Genomic DNA, 20,391 nt, shown 5'->3' on the forward strand with positions numbered 1-20,391 from the left:
CCGGGTGGCTTAGTGGTTAAGTGCACGTGCTCCACTACTGGCGGCCCAGGTTCGGATCCCGGGCGTGCACCGATGCACCGCTTCTCCTGCCATGCTGAGGCTGCGGCCCACATATAGCAACTGGAAGGATGTGCAGCTATGACATACAGCTGTCTACTGGGGCATTGGGGGGAAAAAAAAGGAGAAGGATTGGCAATAGATGTTAGCTCAGAGCCGGTCTTCCTCAGCAAAAAGAGGAGGATTAGCATGGATGTTAGCTCAGGGCTGATCTTCCTCACAACAACAACAAGATTGTTCATGGAAAATTTAAGATAGGTATGAGATTTTCTAGCTGTGAAGGTTAAAACTGTTATTAGTATCACTAAAAATCCAAAAAATCCATCTTTGTTTTTAATAGAAGAGTCCTCAAACAAACCTATATGGAATACCACTGTGGGCTAGGTCTTCTGGCAGATTTTGGGGATACAAAGTCACATACGATATGCCTCCTGGCCTTGTAATTCTCATGCTCCCCTAACACAAGTTCTTTGAATAGCTTTTATAATGATACAGTATTTCTCACTGGGTAGCTGTGGCCCATAGGAATTTAGAAAAAAAAATTTACTTGAACAACTAAAAACGATCTTCTTTGGAAGAACTTCTCTTTAGGCATGCTTTCTTTTTTTTTTGTGAGGAAGATCAGCCCTGAGCTAACATCCATGCCAGTCCTCGTTTTTTTTTTTTTGCTGAGGAAGACTGGCCCTGGGCTAACATCCGTGCCCATCTTCCTCCACTTTATGTGGGACGCTGCCACAGCATGGCCTGACAAGCGGTGCGTCAGTGCACACCCGGGACCCGAACCCGGGCCGCCAGCAGAGGAGCGCGCGCACTTAACCGCTACGCCGTGGTCAGGCCCCCAGGTGTGCTCTTTCTTTAGAGGAACCCAAACATAGTACTGGCCAGCTCCATTCAATGTTCTCTCCTCTCCATTATTGCAACAGCCTCTTGACTAGATCTTGTGGCTTCTCATTTTCTTTCCACTTGTTTGACACCAGGTGGCTCTTAAAAACACGACTCAGATTCTACTTCTGTTTTAAAACTTCACATGGTTCCCTGTCGTCCACAGCATCACGTTCAAACTCCTTGCCGTTTGAGGCAAGGCCAGTCTGGCCTCACTCTGCTTTGTAGCCTCCTTTTAGTTCCTATTACTCCTTTTATTCCGTACTGACCACTGAGCCAGATATGCTGAACTCTGAGGTCCAGCTGTGAGAAACTGCCATTTTATGTATCAACAGTGGCTGAATACCTGCAATCTAATCTTGTTCAAGTTACTACTTGCCATTGCTGCACGATATTGTGCTTTTATCTCTCGATTCTGCCAGGAATGTCCTCATCTGCTTCATCTGACAAACTCCCACTCCTCCTTTAAGACCCGTGGCAAATGTCCCCCTTTCCCCCAGGCTTTCCTGGCTCGCCCAGTGAGTTAGTGCCCCCTCTTACGCTCACCCTCTGGACGTGGCTCTTCTCACCGCTTAGGTTGGTGGAGTTGTCAGTCCGCTCCTAGGTGACGCCGCCTCTGCCTTGTCTGGCCTGTGAACACCGCGAGGAGAGGGACCACGTCGTGTAGATCCCACATCCTGTGTAGTTGCTAGTACTAAGTGCTTAATGAATGTTGAAGGAATAACTGCTTCCTTTATGAACTAATGATCATGAATAAAAAGCCACTCATATACATGTTTTTAAAATTCTGATGTCATTTATTGGCACAAAAATTATTCAGATACAACATGGTGTCTAGACATGGCTACACTTTATACTTTGTGCATTTAGTTTAATATTTCTTTTGCTCGTAATTCCCAACATGTACTAGACCTGGCCTCTCTTGTGTTCAGCACCTCCATGACAGCATTTCTGTTTTCCAAGCCCTTGCTCTAAACATAGAGCATCAGACCTCACTGAAAACACCCAGAATCGTGCTGGGGAAGGCCATTGTGGGCCACCCTACTGCGCCACGATCTCCTCTGTGCACCTGCTCAGCTGAGCCGCCCAGCAATCTGAAGAAACTCCTCTCCTAGCAGTTCGGGTCTTGGATTGAAGTGTGTAAGTCGCAGCATCAAGGTGAGGCAGGAGACAGACCTTTTCCACTCATTTTGGCCCATTTTGCAAAAGTTGTTGTTGCTGTCCATGGACCAGTGAGGTAATGGGATAAGTGAAAATGACAAAGTTGGCTTCTCTCACTTCCTTACAGTCCAGAATCCTAATACATGTCTTCCATGACCTGAGGCTTCTTGACTGTGCTGCGTTGGCTGTATCCTTGTTGAGAGGAACAACTAGGCCATTCTTCTATCAGCAAATGCTTATGATGAGTTCTCTGGTGAGTTAAGTCAAAACCCGTATTTCTAAAGTTATGGATCTTCTGTTCCCCAAAATCAATGGCTTGATTTATGTAGTATTACTGTGTTTACTGTCCTGGGAACCAAATCAAGCCTTGTGTTTCTGATAATATATTCTTCAACAGCAGCTAGAAAGTTGGTTCAAACCAACTTTTAATATACAGTAGTTCTTTTCATTTACATTTCAAAATATTTAACATAAAGTCGAACTTTCTGACCAAGGTTTCAGTTTAGTGGAAGCATATACCAAAGTACAAAAGCCTCAAGAGAAACGCTGTGGGCAAGTCTGGGCCTCCAGTTACCAGAAAGGACACCTAAGAAGACAGAGAGAAAAGGAATGTTTTAATAACTTGGGCTTCTTCAAAGCGTTACACAGCTACACTGAAAATGGGAAGACCAAGGTCTGGCAACCCCTGGGACATTCCCTGACATCTCCCACAACTAATTGTGTAGGACACACTCATCATTGCCAGGCAAGGGCTGACGCCTGCTTGGTCCCAGAACGACACGTCCCTATCGCCCTCTCTCTCAAGTTTCTACCTTCAAGCATGCCTCGGGCAATTAATCAAAGCAGACTCCAGAGTGGTCTTTGAGGTTACAATCCCAGATCATAAATTTCTTTTCATCTCCTTTTCTCTGTCACTGCTCTGGCTTCTTTTCCTTTGCCCTTCCAGCATCTCTGAATTGACAGCAGAAATCCAAAAAGACCCCCTCCCCCAAAATAAGGGGGCCTCACCTACTCTCAACCATTTTAATGTAATTTTAATTTATGTTGGTGTTTGCCTTCCAAATATGCATCCATATTTCTCAATTTTCTCCTTTTTAGAACAATGAGCACACACAGTAAACACAAACTTTTAAAGAGATTTGAAACTATGATTATCCTTTAAGGATAACCCCCCAAATCTTTTTCTGTGACTCTGGGTTTGGGGCACAGGGTGGGGTCCTGATTGCTTATTTTTTATTTTTTTATTTTTTGTGAGGAAGATCAGCCCTGAGCTAACATCCGCTGCCAATCCTCCTCTTTTTTTTTTTGGCTACGACTGGCCCTAAGCTAATATCCGTGCCCATCTTCCTCTACTTTATATGGGACACCGCCACAGCATAGCTTGACAAGGAGTGCATCAGTGTGCGCCTGGGATCCGAACCTGCGAACCCCGGGCCGCCGAAGTGGAGCGCGCACACTTAACCACTTGTGCCACCGGGCCAGCCCCTGATTGCTTATTTTAACAAAGGTATTTTGACATGCCCACTCACCAGCCGATGTAGCACTGGCAGAGGTTTTCATGAGATGTTGCTTGTTTGATGAGCAGCTCGACTTGTGTTGGGACATCCAAAGTTTCATCATGAGAGAAGTCCCGACCTGGGACAGGAGAAACAAAACATTTAATCTGCATCTGGTTATCAACTCCCTCCTTGCCCCAGTTTGGCTTAACTGTCTATGTACGCAGCCCAAATCAGTTTATCCTCATCCATGAGTGTGAAGGCTATACGATAGCTGGATTTTACATTCACCTCCATGTGACTTGAATAAACAGCAGTCTCCTTCTCCTAATACAGACTTGGTTCAAAGGGGGTGAAGCCCTGTAGTCGGCTGAGTTCAGGAATGGCAAAGACGTGGCCAACACGTTCATGAAGGTTCCTTCTATTCCATAATCATCCTTGAGTCAGGCAAGTGGATGAGAAACCCTGTTCTGTTTCAATCTTACTAGCCTCCATTTTTGAGCCTTTCCTCCCACAGGGCAGCTTGCTTCCATTATAAATTCATAATCTCCAACCTCAAACCGGCACTCAGCACTGCCTCGCTGGCTTATGATGCTTCTTTGGCAATGTGCCTTTCCATCTCTACAAGGACCATTTCAAGTCCTCTATCCTCCCCAAACGTCCACACCTCTCCTCTGGCTTCTCATCTGCAGCAGATGCCCTCATCTCCTACTTTACACGTTAGTCAATTCACTAAGCACACAGTTTTGGATCCCTGACGTGTCAGACAGTGTTGGAGGTGCTGGATTTGTTCAACATGAGCTCCCTCTTCTTCGCTCCCATTACCCTGGGGAGCTGTCCCTCCTCCCGTTTAAGGCTAAGTTCACTTGCGCTTTAGATCCTATCACCACCTGCTTTCTTTTTTTTTTTTTTTCCATAACTTTATTTATTTTTTCCCCCCAAAGCCCCAGTAGATAGTTGTATGTCATAGATGCACATTCTTCTAGTTGCTGTACGTGGGACGCAGCCTCAGCGTGGCTGGAGAAGTGGTGCGTCGGTGTGCGCCCGGGATCCGAACCCGGGCCGCCAGTAGCGGAGCGCGTGCACTTAACTGCTAAGCCACGGGGTCGGACCATCACCACCTGCTTTCTTAGGAGCCTATAGTATCAATTATCCTTCCTCTCACTCAGGTCTTCAAACCCTCCCTGTCAACTGCCCCCTTCTTACTGTTCTGTAAAGACGCTCCTCTCTCCCACTGAAGAAAAAAAAAGCCTCTCATCCAGCCACTCCTCCAGCTACGTCCTCTCTCCTCCCTGCACAGCCAAACTTCTGAAGAGTTTTGAAACTTGTCTTTGTTTCCTCGCTTCTCTCTCTCTCTCTCCACATTCTCTTCAACTGCTTTAGTTTGGCTGCCACGCTCATCACAGCTCTAGAAGGTCACTAATGACTTGGAGCCATCCTTGATCCCTCCCCATCCCTTGTGCCCCATCATCAATCCTTTTGATTTTACCTCCTAAAGATCTCTTGATCCATCTCCACTGCTGCCCCCTCAGTCTAATCACTGTCTAGGCTGGATGACTGTGGCAGTCGCTTCCTGCCCTCTAACCCCTTCTCCACACACAGCCAGAGCAGGCATTTTCACAATACAAACCCACCAAGGCCCTCCTCCTCCTTCCCCACCCCACTTAAAACCCTTCAGTGGTTTCCCATTGCCCTTAGGATATAGGATAAAAATATAGCGTCCTGTATGATCTGCCCCTGGCCCACTCAGAGTCAAAACATTTTGCATTGTGTTCCTCCCGTCTTGCTTTCTTTGGGGCAGTCAGGCTGGTCTGCTTTCAGACCATTTTTCTTGCCATACCCTCCCACCACAGGGCCCTTGCACAAGCTGCTCCCTTTATTGAGAACAATCTGCCCCTAATTAATTCCTCTTGCAGATGTTAGGTCATGGGTTGTTTGCTTAGGGAAGCTTTTCCTGAACTTAATTTCCCTATTATCATAGCCCCGAGTCCCTCTCTTCCACTTAATACAGTGTTCCCCTTTAGATTCTGAGCCCCACAGGGGCAGGGAATCTGTTTTTACCAACACTGTTTCTTCAGCATCTAGCACCTGTAGGTGCTCCATAAATAAATACACCTCGACTACAAAACTTATGTGCCAGGCCCCATTGCTAAGTGCTTGGCATCCCATGTCTCCCTTGAGCCTCACCACCTCCTGAGAGGCATTCTCGTCATCTTCCAGATAAAGACACAGTGGCCCTGTCTCTTTAGGAAGCGAGGGAGCTGGGGTCTTTGGCTTCCCTGACTCCCACCCCCATGTCACACCATCTGGTCAATGTGATGTCTCCTTTTCAAAAGTACACATTTCTCCCCTTCCACGCCCTCCACTCCATTACAGCTACCAAAGTACAGATAGGCAATGAATCAGAGTGGTCAGATTTGCTCTAATATCAAGCCATGATGATAAAAAAATTTTCCTGAATTTCGCTGACTTTAGACCCAAGAGAATTTTACTTACCTTTGTTAAAATAAGACTAACAACATTACTTAAAGTAAGTTTATTGGTCATTAGAAAGAGAATCAGAGAGGGTCCTTAACTGATGGCCTCAGAGACACTCCAGATAGCCACAGGATCAATGTTCAGGCACCAACACTGCTGGAAACAGGGCTGACTACCCACTCAAGGAGAGAAGTCTCTCAGATTTTATGTTCCTTTTTTTCTTTATCTTTTTTTTTTTTGGTGAGGAAGATTGGCCCTGAGCTAACATCTGTGCCAATCTTCCTCTATTTTGTATGTGGGACGCCACCACAACATGGCTTGACAAGTGGTGTGTAGGTCCAAGCCTGGGATCCGAACTCGTGAACCCCGGGCTGCCAAAGTGGAGCCTGCGAACTTAACCACTATGCCACAGGGCCGGCCCCTTCATGTTCCCTTTTTTTTTTGGTGAGGAAGATTAGCCCTGATCTAACATCTGTTGCCAATCCTCCTCTTTTTGCTGAGGAAGATTGACCCTGGGCTAACATCTGTGCCCATCTTCCTCCACTTTAAATGTGGGATGCCTGCCACAGCATGGCTTGATAAGTGGTGTGTAGGTCCATGCCTGGGATCCAAACCTGTGAACCTTGGGCCGCTGAAGTGGAGCACCTGAACTTAACCACCAAGCCACCAGGCCGGCCCCCCACTTTATGTTCCTTTTGAGTAAACACATACACGCACTCACCAGTGAGTTTATCTCGAACCCTGTTAATAATTTGAATAGCTTTCTTATTTAGGGCCTCTGGTTTCACCAAACCATCTCCAACTGGAATACACAAAAGTAGAAATAACAGTGAGATTGGATCATCACAACAGGTTCAATGGATGCCCTTGTTTTTCTCAAATATTCACTTTTGTAAGTGTTGAGCAATTCTTCCTTTGTGTCTGTCTTTGTCCTCAGAATATAATGAGAAATTCACGGAACGTTTTCTTCTCAAAGGCGGTTTTGTTGCTTCATCTTATTGACCCCTCATGGTGCAACACAGCTGCTATTTTCTTAATGAGCTAGTCATTGGTGCAATTCCTCAGAGGTTGGACTTACTGAAAGAATGAATAGATTCTGGCACTGTGGTCCCCGTTTTCTTATGGGCTGGTTCCCCAAGTTCCACACCATCCAAAATTTCTAGAAGGAAAAAAATCAATTAGCAGAAAATTCAAAAACACCACAAAGCCACTGTTCCAAGTTATTAGCTCTAATTGTTCACATACTATACTCCCTTTAGCACTTGTCCATCTACCTTAGAGGGGAAAGGAGAGACGAAGCGTTATGCTACTCTTTACGCATTTAAAAGTTTTTAAATCTGCAAAGCATGAATTTTCAAGCAAACAACATTTATAAAATGTTCTTACATAAAGAATAGGAGCATGAGTCAAAGACCTGGTGACAAAACTTGTTTGGTTTGACAAAAACTGATAATATAAAGGAAACTAGCTTTCAGTGGGTCACAAACATGACTCAAGTGTTATTCCTCAGAGAAATTTATACATCAATTCTGGGCAGAGAAAGTCCTTAGGCTTTAGGGTCACCCTCCACTGATTGTGGCCTTCAGGAGAGAAGAGTCTAGAATCAGAATTATGAAGTTATTTACACAATGCCCTTGTACACCACAGGCCTTCAAAATGAAGCTAGTGATAACAATACTTTCATTAATGACCCCATTGAACTTAACTTTTAAGCCACATAAAAGCAACCAGGTCCTCTACCATCTGGTGCCACCAGAACTGGTTGTCCTAATTCCCCTCCGCATGCCATAGGCGGCATATAGGAGTCACCCAATAATGTATGAATGAGGTGAAACCTGAGAGTTAAACCAGTAAGTCGCTTGTACTTTGGATGAGACCAGTCATCTGCAAAAGGTACCCCAGACACTGTGGGTGATTTGGGCATCATTTACAAGTCCTGTCACGGTGTCCAGGGTAGTGTCCACACATGTTTCTAGATGACACTATAACCCAGGACCCCAGTTTCCTGTCCAGAACACCCTCTTCCTTTCTACCCATCCAGATTCCATCCATCCAATAAGGCTCAGCTTACATTCCACCAACCCAAGAGTTCCCTTACCTACTGTAATTCAGAGTGATGACTGTCTCTAAGTCCCACAGCCTTTCTATTCCAAACCAAACCACAGTGAAATGTACCGTTCTCTTATTTCATATATATTTTGGTCAATTCTATAATGCGATTCTGTGCTTTTTCAGGGCAATCTCTGTATGTCACATTCTTTTTGCACCCCTAAAGATTATTTGGCTTATTAGCTAAGTAACCAGTTGCAAATGTTCCATAAATGTAGAGAACATTTACTTTTTTATACTCCAACAGTATTTCCCAAAGTGTGAACCGTGTATGATATTGTTAGATGTTATGAGGAAAAAAAACGGGTAGGCTGGGGTAGGGCAACAAGGGGAAGGCTAAACAAAGTTAAACAGCTTGACTCTAGCACCTCTGAGAGCATGCAATACATAACCCTGTTCTGGCTCCTGGAGGGGCATTATCTTCCTGGGACCCTGTTCTGTGGACCACACTCTTGGAAACAATGTTTCACGTGGTCTCTTGGCCCCTCAGGCAGCAATGTGAGTACATTTCTGCAGCTTCTATCTTCCCATTTCTGAGCTATTAACAGTGCTTTAGGATCAAGGTAATACAGCTAATAATTATCCCAATGCAGATACCATTAAAGGGCATGCTAAATGCTAGCTAATATTCAGACATACTTTTATTTGTGTTTTCACAGATAGATTAAGATCAGAGAGTTTGATCCAAATTTCTGAGCTTTAGGGTACCCACTCCATTCTGAGAAGCATTAAATAAAAAACCTAGGGCCACCCTGGTTGCATAGTGGTTAAGTTCATGTGCTTTGCTTCGCCGGCCCAGGGTTCACAGGTTTGAATCCCAGGTGCAGACCAACACACGGCTCGTCAAGCCATGCTGTTGTGGTGTCCCACATACAAAATCGAGGAGGATGGGTACAGACGTTAGCTCAGGGCCAATCTTCCTCACCAAAAAAAAAAAAAACAAAAAAAAACCAAAAAACAAAACATATATTAGGTGCTTGGTGCTCAGTAAATATTTCTAGACCAAGTTTTTGAAGTTAAATAAATGCCTATTAGGTGACATTTTAGCAGTGATAGAATCTCTGCCAAACGATCACTGTTCAGAACCTCCAGAAAAACATGTTTACTTTCTTCATATTCAGCACCCGCTACTACTTTAAGTCATGCCTCCTAATGGCAGTAACAAAGCTCAGTCTGTTCTAGAAACATTCTGGACAAAAGGGGACAGAACCTGCGATCTCCTATGGATGCACCCACCTACTGACTGGCCAGCAGAGTAGGAATCTGTCCTCGTTCGGGACCGCTTGTTGCCTTTGGTATTTGCTAGGGAAAGAAGTAAAGAGAGGATTAAAAATTGCTTCAAACTCTGACTTGAAAGAAACTTGGTTGATTAGGTATTTTCTTACAATCATAAAAATATAATTTTTCCAAAAGCTATAACCCCTGAGAGAACCAAAGCCGTATTAGTCAGCACTAAGTGGGTGGATGTAAACATGGGTATCCAGTCCTGAGGGACACTCTATATCATTGAGTTGGATTTAGACAATGCAACCATGTAACATAAGGGGAGAATATGACTTAATTGCAGTGGATCAGACGCCTCTTGTTAGTAAACTACTTCTAATGGGGTAGGAACAAAGTGTAGACCGAGATACTGCTGACCCAAATCACAACTGTTTGCATCTCCTATCAAAATTCCAGCTTGCTACTCTATATGAACCCCAAAATCCAAAAACCACTAAGGGACTTAATTTATCCTGAAAAATGTATTTTTGTTTTCTTTTGTTTTTTGTTTGTTTACTGTGGTAACATTGGTTTATAACTGAAAAATATTTTTATTAGTATCTATATTAATGACTGGAGTTTTCTGTTCTAGTTAATAAAAATACTTGAAATTCATTTCTAGCCACCAGAGCTTCTTTGTAAAGATGTAATACAATAGCTCAGTAATGTATCTCAGGCTCCAGGCCTGAAGGGGGATAAGTTAGTGAAATGTAATGTGTCAGATATTCCTAAGTGGGGAGTGTGCTGACTCCAGCTCCCAATTCTTGCTAATACTCACTGTCCATCAGCCTCCAGTTCAGCAAGGGATCATAGACAAAGGCTTCCAGCACGGCCATGACACTATCCTTATGTTCCCGAAGTACTTCCATCACCGTGTGGCATGTGATTCTGTAGTTGCCATCCAGACCAGTAACCTGCAGAAGTGCCAGAGCCACTCACCACAGAAGTCACTGACACTGGCACCTTATTAAGGCCTCATGACCAAAAGCAAGTCAAGAGGTTCTGTCACCCCCAGTTAGGAAGCAGACACAGGCCATTACTGATGGATCAGGCTGAAATGTCTTTGGAGCAAGGGGTCAGGTCAGAACTGTGATTCATATGAAATAAGGTCTGAAGTGAAGGATGGTTAAGACTGTCAAAGACTGATAATTTCTAACACGATGGAAAATACCAGGAAATGACTACAGAAATAACCTAGGCATTTTGGGGAACTGATGAGATCTAACAAGCAAGTGTGTCTTCAGAGAGGGTGGTAACTGTATGGGCCCCATTCCAAAGCAGCTTGCTCCCAACATCCACTCACCTCCATAGCATTGGTCAACATTCTCGTTAGTCTAAAAGGAATCTTCTCTGGGAATTTCTCCCTGGTCATAGCAACCTATAGGATAATAAAGAGAAAAAACCAAGTCCACTGGTTAGATGGTTTTCTTCAACTAAAGCCAGATGAAGGCAGGTGGCTTTCCTTTGCATCACCAGCACTGATTTCAATTAGAGCACAGAAATGAAGTAGCTTGAGTTTAGTGAGAGGACTTGTCACAGGGATTTAAAAGACAACTAAGAAAAAAAATAGAGAGAGAGAAAAGAGAGGAAGAGAAGAAAGAAAAAGAGAAAAAGGCAAATGTGCACAGTGCCCAAGCCTTCAAGTTAGCAGGCAGTGCGGAGGATGAGGATTGCACCACTCAAAGAGGGTGTGTGAACAGTGGCCCTTGCCCCAAGGAGGGTTAGAGTCCAGCTAGAGCAAGTATCAAGAGCATGGATTTCATTTCTTAGACTATCTATTGCCTTGGTAGGAGAAGCAGGGGTGAGGATAATGCATTTTGGGCTTCAATTTGTCTAGATGGTCAGAGGAGGGTGAAAAGTGGTCAGCCAGGAAGGTGAGCTTTACGTAGTATTTTGGAACATGTGTTCACCTCGAAGCAGTCCCCAAAGTCAATGTGCAGGATCTTCCCACTCAGCCGGTCCAGCATTAGGTTTGATGGGTGTCTTTGAGAAACAGAAGAGAGACAAGGGAGGGGGTCAAGACAGCAGCACTGATGAACAAATCAACAAGTACGTGACACTCTAGGCCACGGGTTGGCAAACTACAGCCCTCAGGCCAAATCCAGCCCCACACCTGGTTTTGTCAATGAAGTTTTATTGGAACACAGCCATGCTCGTTTGTTTATATATTGTTTCAGGCTGCTTTTGTGCTACAACAGCAGAGATGAGTGGTTGTGACAGAGATCACATAGCCAGCAATGCCTAAAATATTTATTGTCTGGCCTTTTACAGAAAAGTTTGCCGACCCCTGCTCTAGGCCTGAAACAAGGATTTATCTGTGTGAATCATAAGTTGCCCCCTGATATCATGATAATTTGCTTTCCCAAGGTCTTTATTCACAAGATAAATCATTTCTGGCAGTGCTGGCATCTCAGAGTGACAAGGCTCTATCATTACTATTCACACCTATCACAGGGCCTCGTCTCCCTGAGCCCCTGAGCCAATCCAGGCAGGATCATTTGGCTCTTGTCAACAGGCATTCTAGTTTTTTTAAAAACAAGAATTTATTATTTTTGTGGGATGAAATTATTTTTACTCTCAAATAATTGCATGAGACATGATCTCAGGAGAAAAAGAGTAGACATCAGAGAACTAGTTTTTAAAAAAGTTCTAGTGAGTCAATTTCTGAATATTCCTAAACTACTTTTTCAGTCAGTACATTTGGGTGAAATTTATTATGCAGAAATATTAGGAGGATCTACTTTGGTTGGTTTCAATGACAGGAATAGAATTATTTATCTTAGCATAGTGGTGATTGATAAATGTTTATTGAATCAATAAAATCAATCGGATTTAATATGGTTTTTAATATATTAAACCAACCTACGGAGATAGTACCCTTGAACTATGGTTTTTCTTCTCTTTAGTTTGATGTGTTGTTCTGTTGGCATGGATAATAAATAGGGGACTAAGGCTGATGCCGCAAAAGAGGCCTAAAGTACAAGATACAAATATTTACCAAATGGTCATAAATCCTACTGGAAAACAAAATGAAACCATTCAAGAAGACTACAATGGAGAAAGAAGACTAAAAGAAACAAATTAAATTCACTCACCTATCACCTAGGCCCAAAATATACCCAACCATGGACATAACCGCTAAAGAGCGGGTATAATTGGTTCTTCGGTCAAACCACACCTAGAACACAGGAGCACATGTAAAGCACGGCTCTGGAAACTTGAACTAGTTTCAACATAATTATACTCCAATCAGTCGTTTTCTTATCTTCCATCAATAACCAGTTGGAACGTATAATGGAATAAATATCTCATTTACAATTACAACAATAATAAACTATGCTCAGAATAAACTTAGAGATGTATAGAACTTAGATGAATTAAAAAAATTAAACTTTTCTTAGGACTATAAAGACCTGAGTAAATGAAAATATCCATTTAAGGATATCCACTGAAGATTATAAAGATGTAATATCTTCCCAAATTATTTGATACAGTTAATGTAACTCCACTAAAAATTCAGTGGCACTTTTTTGGGGGAGACCTTGACAAATTGATCCCAACATTTATCTGGAAGAAAAAAAAAATGAAAATAGCCAATGAGAAGAGACTTGTATTAACAGTATGATACTTGAGGAGTAACAGGCAGAAAGATCAATGAAACAGAATAGAAGCCCCAGAAAGAAATCTGAGGGCATGGAGGAATTTAGTGTATAATAACAATGGACTCTCTCAAACAGTGGGGGAAGCGCGGATTATTTGGTAAATACTGTGATGTTGGGTAATCATCTTAAAAAAAGAAAATTTAAATCCTAATCTTAAATTCCAAATTGGATTAAGGATTTACATGTAAAAACAAATCTTATTATTAGTTCAAGAAAATATATGTAAAAAGATAAGTAATCTTGAAGTGGAGAGGGCCTTTCTAAACATAAAGCCAAAGGTAGAAACTTCAAAGGACCAGAAATCTGATGACTTCTAACTTTTAAAAATGTCTATATATCAAAAACAAAGCAAAACAAAAATGGCAAACCAAGAAATATACCATTAACAAAATTAGAAAGCCAAATAAAGAGGAAATTTATAACATATATGAAAAAGATTTAATATCCTTTATATATAAAGAGCTCAGGGCTGGCCCGGTAGCGCAGCAGTTAAATGCACGCACTCCGCTTCGGCAGCCCAGGGTTCGCAGGTTTGGATCCCAGGCATGCACCGATACACCGCTTGTCAAGCCATGCTGTGGCCACGTCCCATATAAAGTAGAGGAAGATGGGCACGGATGTTAGCCCAGGGCCAATCTTCCTCACCAAAATACAGGAGAATTGACAATAGATGTTAGCTCAGGGCTGATCTTCCTCACAGAAAAAACAAAAAAAACCCCAAAAAACAAAACATGAGCTCAAATACTATCATAAGCAATGGGAGAAACATTAAACTACTAAGTCTACATCTGCTAAATTGCATGGCTCACTCATTTAATTTTTGTTATAAAAGACTGCACATAACCTACAGCTAATCATGATAAAGAGGAATCCACCACGTGTGCATGAACAAACAAGAAAGCCATTCCTGACAGGAGTGGGTATACCAAAGGGCAGAGGCGTGCATGAAGAGCCACGTGTGCCATACCTCGGAGCTGGGGCTTTTCAGCCACAGCAGCTTGGCCAGGTCATCCCCAGCTGTGTTATTGACGGCGTGCTCAAACACCTCCACCTTCTGCATCAGAGTCAGGTGATCGTAGTCTGGGGCCATCTGCATCAGGACACAACCATTCTGAGAGAGCAGCCCAAGACAAGCAGCTGAAACCCAGGAAGAAATAAGGCTCTGGGTCCAGGGAGAGCTGGGTTCTAGTATGACCACCTCAGCCAAAAGGAGAAGAAAACAAGAACATTGCAAAAGGAAAAACAAAGTGGCTACTCTAACCTGATGACCACAGGAACTGCCAGGGCCTAAGGGTAAAACATTAGGCCTTACCAGCCTACTGATGTAAATGAAGGTTCAAAGTTTTGGGTAACAAACAATTCTCTTTCTTATTACTTACACATCTACTAAACATTATTTTTCCACATGGACAGTGCTTTGTATACATTACGTTTTCGGAAGATACATGTTGTCTGATAAATAATACTGTCCAGTCTCACCTAGGATGATGAAAACCTAATTTCTATGCTGTAGGGTCCTTCTGTTTCTTGGAGAAGGTTATCTGTTTTAGGACTCACTTCATTAAACCTTCTTCAATAGCTAATTTCATCAAATAGATTTTCCAGTGATGTACATATATAGAAGAATGAGAAAGCCGCTTTGTATAGATTCTCCGACTTGTGAGTTTTGCCTCTGAGACATTAGAGGGTTGGGTTTGGCAGCCTCATCACATACCCGCAACATGATGCGATGCTCAATGTTGAGAAGGATCTTCTTTTTCTCCCTGTAGTCCCGGATGAGGGCATGCAGTGTGTCACAGTGGGGGACCCAGCCGATGAGGCCCGAGTTAGTTGATAAGGGGATGACAGCATATCTCTGGATGCTGGCACCCACAGGAAAGCAGGGTTATTGTACGGTAAACAGAGTACACCTCTGATCTGCTCATGACACATGCACACTAGTTTTGTTTTTTTTTGGTGAGGAAGATTATCCCTGAGCTAACATCTGTTGCCAGTCTTCCTCTTTTTGCTTGAAGAATCTTGTCCCTGAGCTAACATCTGTGCCAATCTTCCTCTATTTTTTTTATATGTGGGATGCTGCCACAGCATGGCTTGATGAGCGGTGTTTAGGTCTGTGCCCAGGACCCGAACCTGCGAACTCCAGGCTGCCAAAGCAGAGCACGTGAACTTAACCACTACGCCACTGGGCCGGCCCCACAAACTAGTTTTAATGAACCTCCCGCTCAGGGCTATTGTGAGGTGTGTAATGAGGCACCTTTGTGACGGATAAAGCATCATGTAAAGACAGGACACTGATGGAATGAAAGTACCATCAGTCTTCTCAACCTGCCAGCAAACTCATTGCTTTGGGGGAACAATCCAGTGATTATTTCTAAGCTTAAAATAACCTCCCAACTTGATATTCATGTTCTTAACAGAAAGAGAAGAGAGTACTGAGGATAGGAAAGGTTTGGCTGGGCTGTAATCCCAGGAGGGGCAAAACACATCAAATTTGCAGACTCTCTAATCTAATGGCCACAAGCCATTCCATTCTGGATCCTTTGGAGGTTGTTAAAGGCATTTCAAATCCATGAGAGTACTCTAAACATATGGAGAATTTTTCTCTTTGTTTGACGCCTTGGCTATTGATAACTTCCTATCGGGTACATAATTTTATAATTTATTTCATAAAGATCCATGACTATATGGGAGAGATGTAAGCAAAAACTAGAAGACTTCTCAAATCATTGCTGTTTTCACAACATCCTGAATACCTGAGGTTTTTCCGAAGAGATGTTGGGTCATTGGCCAGAAGGGTGTTAACGAGGCCGAAGAGCTGCATCACTCGCTCATCCTGTCGAAGATCTTCATGGCCCTTCAGGAGGAAGACAAACTCATGCCCGTTGCTGCCTGTAAGGAATGGTGGGAGCAGTTAGTGTGGGTCAGAGGGTCTCACACCCCGTTAGTTGGTAGACCACCACTGTATTCACAAGATCCTACAGATTGCAGATACCTTGCCCAGTCACACTTTCCTTACAAACAGAAAAAGACACTCCCCCTAGAATTGAGGAAAAGAATGGTCCTGCTTTTGATGGCTCTCCAATGAGATGCTATTCAAGTTAAAAACAAATAAAATTAAAAAAAGCTCTGTCTTTAAGGACCAGGAATGGTTCTGCACAGAGATCGTCATTCTGTAGGTTCCCATCCCCAACTCATCGTCTGCCGTTGGGTTCCCAACTGGGCCTGGCCAATGGAGGCATTGGCAGGAGCTCAGAGGGTGGGAAGTGGGAGAGGTCAGGGTATTTGCCCCTGACAACTGGCCAGGCTACAGTTCTAGCAGTAGATACGTCCCTCTATCCGGGCTACCGCTACTGCGTGGATAGCCTCTCCAAGTTACAAGCCCTGGATGGGCTCCCTGCCCTGGCAGGTCTGGAGGGTGGCGGTGAGTAACAGCTTCTCACTGCTGGCTCTCTTAACCCTGCTCACACCTCTGCAAACCATTCCTTCACTGAAGTCTCTTTGATTAAATGCTACTGAGAACCTGACTGACCCATGTTTTAGAAGACGCCAGCCCATGGAGAGACAATCACCTATGGACTACTAATTGGTGCTGGTGAATAATCACTGCATTTAAAAAAAACGAGCCATTATTAAAGGGGAGAGCCCTCAAAGTGCCACCAGAGGACTCAGGCCTCCTGAAACTATCCCAGATAGGTAACAAACCCCACTGTGAGAATTCATTTCTACTTCCGTTTGTTCATTTTACACAATTATTTCCCATAAAGAGAGACTTGTTTGGTAAAAAAGAACATTCAAGAGCCCAGAAGCCCTTCCTTCAATGTAGCCTGTCACTGTCCACACTTGCATCCAGATGCCTCTTTGTTGGCTGCATCAGTTCCCCAATAGCTGCCTCCACAACCAGTTCTCCATGCTGCGTGCCTTTACAATTCCCTTCCACCTGTTCTTGTGCAGGATCCTGAGGCTTCGCTTAAACAAGCACAACTCTACGAATAAACTAGGAGTCCCAAGGAGGATGTAATAAGGAGAAATCCCCTTGTCCTCTATTCCTTTCTCAATAAACACGGGAGAGATGGAGCCTATAAAAGATTAATATTGTGAATGGCAAGCAGTAATTTCAGAGGAGGGGAGGGGGTTCAGCCAGGGTGGGAGGGAGACGCAGGTGGCAGAAGCGCACAATGGTCCTTACCCATAAGTGTCAACTTCCGGGGCCTCTGCTTGGATGTGATGACTTGCAGAGATGGTGCTATGGACTGAATGCGAATGATCGGCTGGTTGGGATCATATGTTCCTGGCACAGCCAATTCAAGGTCCCGGCACATCAGAAGTTTTGGGGAAACATATTGCAGCTCTAAGGATGTGAGCTGTGAATAATTACCACAGGGTTTAGTTTTCAGCCCCCAGGAAGGAATTTAAATGCACTCTAAGTATCTTTCAATGGATTGATAATAGCAATGACTTGTCCCAAAGTCTACAAGTAGAAGTGAAACCAGGTGCTTCGGCATGAGTGTTAGAATGTTCATAGAGTAAGACAGAAAGGACAATAATGACAGTCAACCCTGCTACAATCTGAAGATCCTACCTGAGGCAGCTGCTTTGAGATTCGTCTGAACACATGATAATAGAGGTCCCAGGCTTGAGTGAGATCTTTGACATTCCCTGATTTCATATACTTCCTGCACCACTCTTGGGCCTCCATTAAATCTCGACCATACGCCTGAGAGGGAAAGCAGAGGAAACGTGCAAGTTGTCAAGGTGTCGACTAAGCCACAGGGCTGAGTCCTCAAGCAGACAGAACTCCTTAGGAGTATACTGTGGCTGGAAGGCATCTGATGGATTGCTTAGCAAGGGAAGCTTTGCAGCTCTCCAATCCTGGAGCTCCCAATGCCAGGATGGACTGTTAAGTAAAGTAAGGTTAGAGGAGAGACGAAATGACCATATGAGGAGTCTTGTGGTTTTCTAGTTAAAATTTCGGGAGGGTTCTCATAACTTAATGACAATTAAATTTCTGGTGTTTTTATATCCTGGGACCTCCGTCAGAGTACATTTTATTCACGTCAGTAGAAAGGCTAGAGGGAGAGGAGTCTGATAAAGGCTTTGGGTCATGTCATTTCATGCTTTTCTATCCCATACCTGGTTAAAGGATGTTTCCTTCAGAGTCTGGGGTCCCCGTTCCATCATAGCATGCAGGGGCTCCAGCACCTCAAACATGCCTTTCACATTCCTCTCCCCAAAGTACAAACGAGATGCTTCCTCCAGGCCTTCGTGCCACATCTCATGCCAGAGGATGGCCACTCGGATCAGCTCCTCACTCACCTGGATCAAAGAGGGGAAGGAGAGAAGCGCCAAGGATAAGCTAAACTCAGAAAGGCCTGGCTTGGAGAAATAGGAGGTACTCTTTCTGGCAGCCAGAGGGAGTACACAGCACTGTCGTGAGGAAGAAAAACAATCTCACTCAAGACCTCTGGCTAGGTGACTGGGGTCAGTGAAATCCTGCACTGGCTCCTGACTCACCATCATGGCCTGCTGTACCAGGGTGTTACTGTGCTCACACATATTCTTCAGAATCTTGTTGGCTGCGTTGTGACGGGCTGTGGTGGTAGACTTAGAAGCCACAGTCAGGGGGTAGATGAGGGCCTGAGGCAAATACAGAAGGAACATTTGCAAACAGATGAAAGGAGCCTGACACTGACTTTAAGGAGGATGACAAAATAAATGGTAAGTATGCTGCTGACACTTATTTGAGTCTACCAGGCAGGGGCTACTCAATCTTGGAGGGAGTCTTTCTTTTCAAGAAGGCCCTTGGGCCACTGGGACTGCCAGCTGGGCAGACCCTCCTAGGGGCAGGACAGGACGCTTGGCTCCCAGTTTATGCACTTGTGTCTCTAGAGCAGCTTTAGGAAGGATGAGCACCAAATCAGGTCAGTTATTAGATGAGAAACTACGCAGGGTCTCTACATACCTGGGGGTGGTACCGACCAATGTCTGTGAGAAGCTGGTGAATGAGACGTCCCACCAAGGGCCTGGGCGTATCAATTCTTGCAATGAGCTGAGGTATTACCTGGTATTCAGGAAGGCACAGTATGCAGCATATGAGACAGGCAAACAACTCAAGTTGTTCCTCTGGGCAACAACCACCACTTGTAACTTGTTTTCTTAGATGCTGTTAGGCTCTGAAATGGTTCATTCCCTTTAGTTCTCTAAAAGAAACTGGATAAAATATAGAGTCTTGACCTTGGGACCCATCCCTACTTCCTGACCTGTACAGTGCATGCTGCCTTGCTACCCTGAACACTGCATGATTCCAAGAGGAGAGAGGAGGGAGATCTGACCCAGCCTCACCTGTAACCAAGTATCAATCTGGATCGCTTTCACCCCTTCCACTAAGGCTTCATTTACATCTGGCCAGTGGCCATAATCAAACCATAAGGTGAGGACTCTGGAAAAGAAAGATGAGACAATCACAGAAAATTTAGTTTCCCAGCTTTTGTCTATTTGTTTTTCATCTTAAGACTCTTGAGAAGAAAAGAACTGACAGGTCCTCAAATCAGTGGCTCTCCAATGTTTGGTTTCGGGACCACTTGGGAGTGAGTGGGTGGTGATGGTTGGCAGTACCTGACTGAACACGAGGAGGGTCATCCCAAGTAAAGGATTATTTCATTCCAGATAATGTAAAGGGATCATCATGGTATTAGCTCAGAAATCTAAGATGAGCCCATTGATAATCTTTGCACATACAGAGTCACCTGTAAAACAGTGGCAACAGGGTAAACCTGGGACTTTGCCAGCCAAAGATCCCAAATAAAGGAGGGAGCCACTCCTATCCTCTGGACTGACTGGTTTGTGGTGGCCTCTCAAAGTTGCCTCTACAAGCTGAAGGGATTTCAGCAATATTGCAAGAAAACAGATGGGCTTTTTCTTCCCTACATAACAAACCACATGTGGAGAGTTCTCAGGCCACTTCTTAATCTTTGCAGATTTCACCCAGGCAGATTTCACCCAGACAGGTGGGGCCTGGCTGGCTGTTACTCTTGGCTGTACACATCGGGTGGGGAAGGCAAAGAGGACTGATGTGTAACTTCTGTGTGCTGCCATTCATGTGGCCTACCAGGGGTTTCACCACCTTCCCTGATACCTGAGCGTATCCTGGAGGTTGTTGCCTCGTGACAGGGAGATGGAACGGAAGAAGCCCTGGACGGCAGGAACAGTGTACATCAAGAGGGTTTTGGACAAATCCTGTTGGAACATACACGTGTTAATGACACTGTTGCCTTAGTTTTCTCATC

The 20,391-nt window shown here is 44.1% G+C and overlaps 1 protein-coding gene across 4 annotated transcripts in view; it reads right to left on the minus strand.

The window, feature by feature from the left end:
- Positions 1 to 1,709: 1,709 nt before the first annotated feature.
- MTOR (mechanistic target of rapamycin kinase) overlaps positions 1,710 to 20,391 on the minus strand; it is a 123,861-nt gene continuing 105,179 nt past the window's right edge. For 3 of the 4 annotated variants that reach the window (XM_058552883.1, XM_058552882.1, XM_058552880.1), the window contains exons 40-58: positions 20,241 to 20,341; positions 19,448 to 19,544; positions 19,068 to 19,166; positions 18,620 to 18,742; positions 18,239 to 18,421; positions 17,688 to 17,822; positions 17,295 to 17,469; positions 15,862 to 15,997; positions 14,823 to 14,970; positions 14,076 to 14,198; positions 12,542 to 12,624; positions 11,357 to 11,429; positions 10,750 to 10,824; positions 10,225 to 10,360; positions 9,420 to 9,485; positions 7,153 to 7,233; positions 6,796 to 6,876; positions 3,630 to 3,735; positions 1,710 to 2,686 (exon numbers count right to left, since the gene is read on the minus strand). In XM_058552883.1, coding sequence (XP_058408866.1) covers positions 2,671 to 2,686; positions 3,630 to 3,735; positions 6,796 to 6,876; positions 7,153 to 7,233; positions 9,420 to 9,485; positions 10,225 to 10,360; positions 10,750 to 10,824; positions 11,357 to 11,429; positions 12,542 to 12,624; positions 14,076 to 14,198; positions 14,823 to 14,970; positions 15,862 to 15,997; positions 17,295 to 17,469; positions 17,688 to 17,822; positions 18,239 to 18,421; positions 18,620 to 18,742; positions 19,068 to 19,166; positions 19,448 to 19,544; positions 20,241 to 20,341 — 2,037 coding nt within the window. In that variant the 3' untranslated portion in view covers positions 1,710 to 2,670. Of the gene's footprint in view, positions 2,687 to 3,629; positions 3,736 to 6,795; positions 6,877 to 7,152; positions 7,234 to 9,419; positions 9,486 to 10,224; positions 10,361 to 10,749; positions 10,825 to 11,356; positions 11,430 to 12,541; positions 12,625 to 14,075; positions 14,199 to 14,822; positions 14,971 to 15,861; positions 15,998 to 17,294; positions 17,470 to 17,687; positions 17,823 to 18,238; positions 18,422 to 18,619; positions 18,743 to 19,067; positions 19,167 to 19,447; positions 19,545 to 20,240; positions 20,342 to 20,391 lie in introns of those variants that run through there. The other variant, XM_058552884.1, reaches the window with a different exon arrangement.

The sequence above is a fragment of the Diceros bicornis genome, chromosome 13, assembly GCF_020826845.1.
Source record: "Diceros bicornis minor isolate mBicDic1 chromosome 13, mDicBic1.mat.cur, whole genome shotgun sequence".
Classification (NCBI taxonomy): domain Eukaryota; kingdom Metazoa; phylum Chordata; class Mammalia; order Perissodactyla; family Rhinocerotidae; genus Diceros; species Diceros bicornis.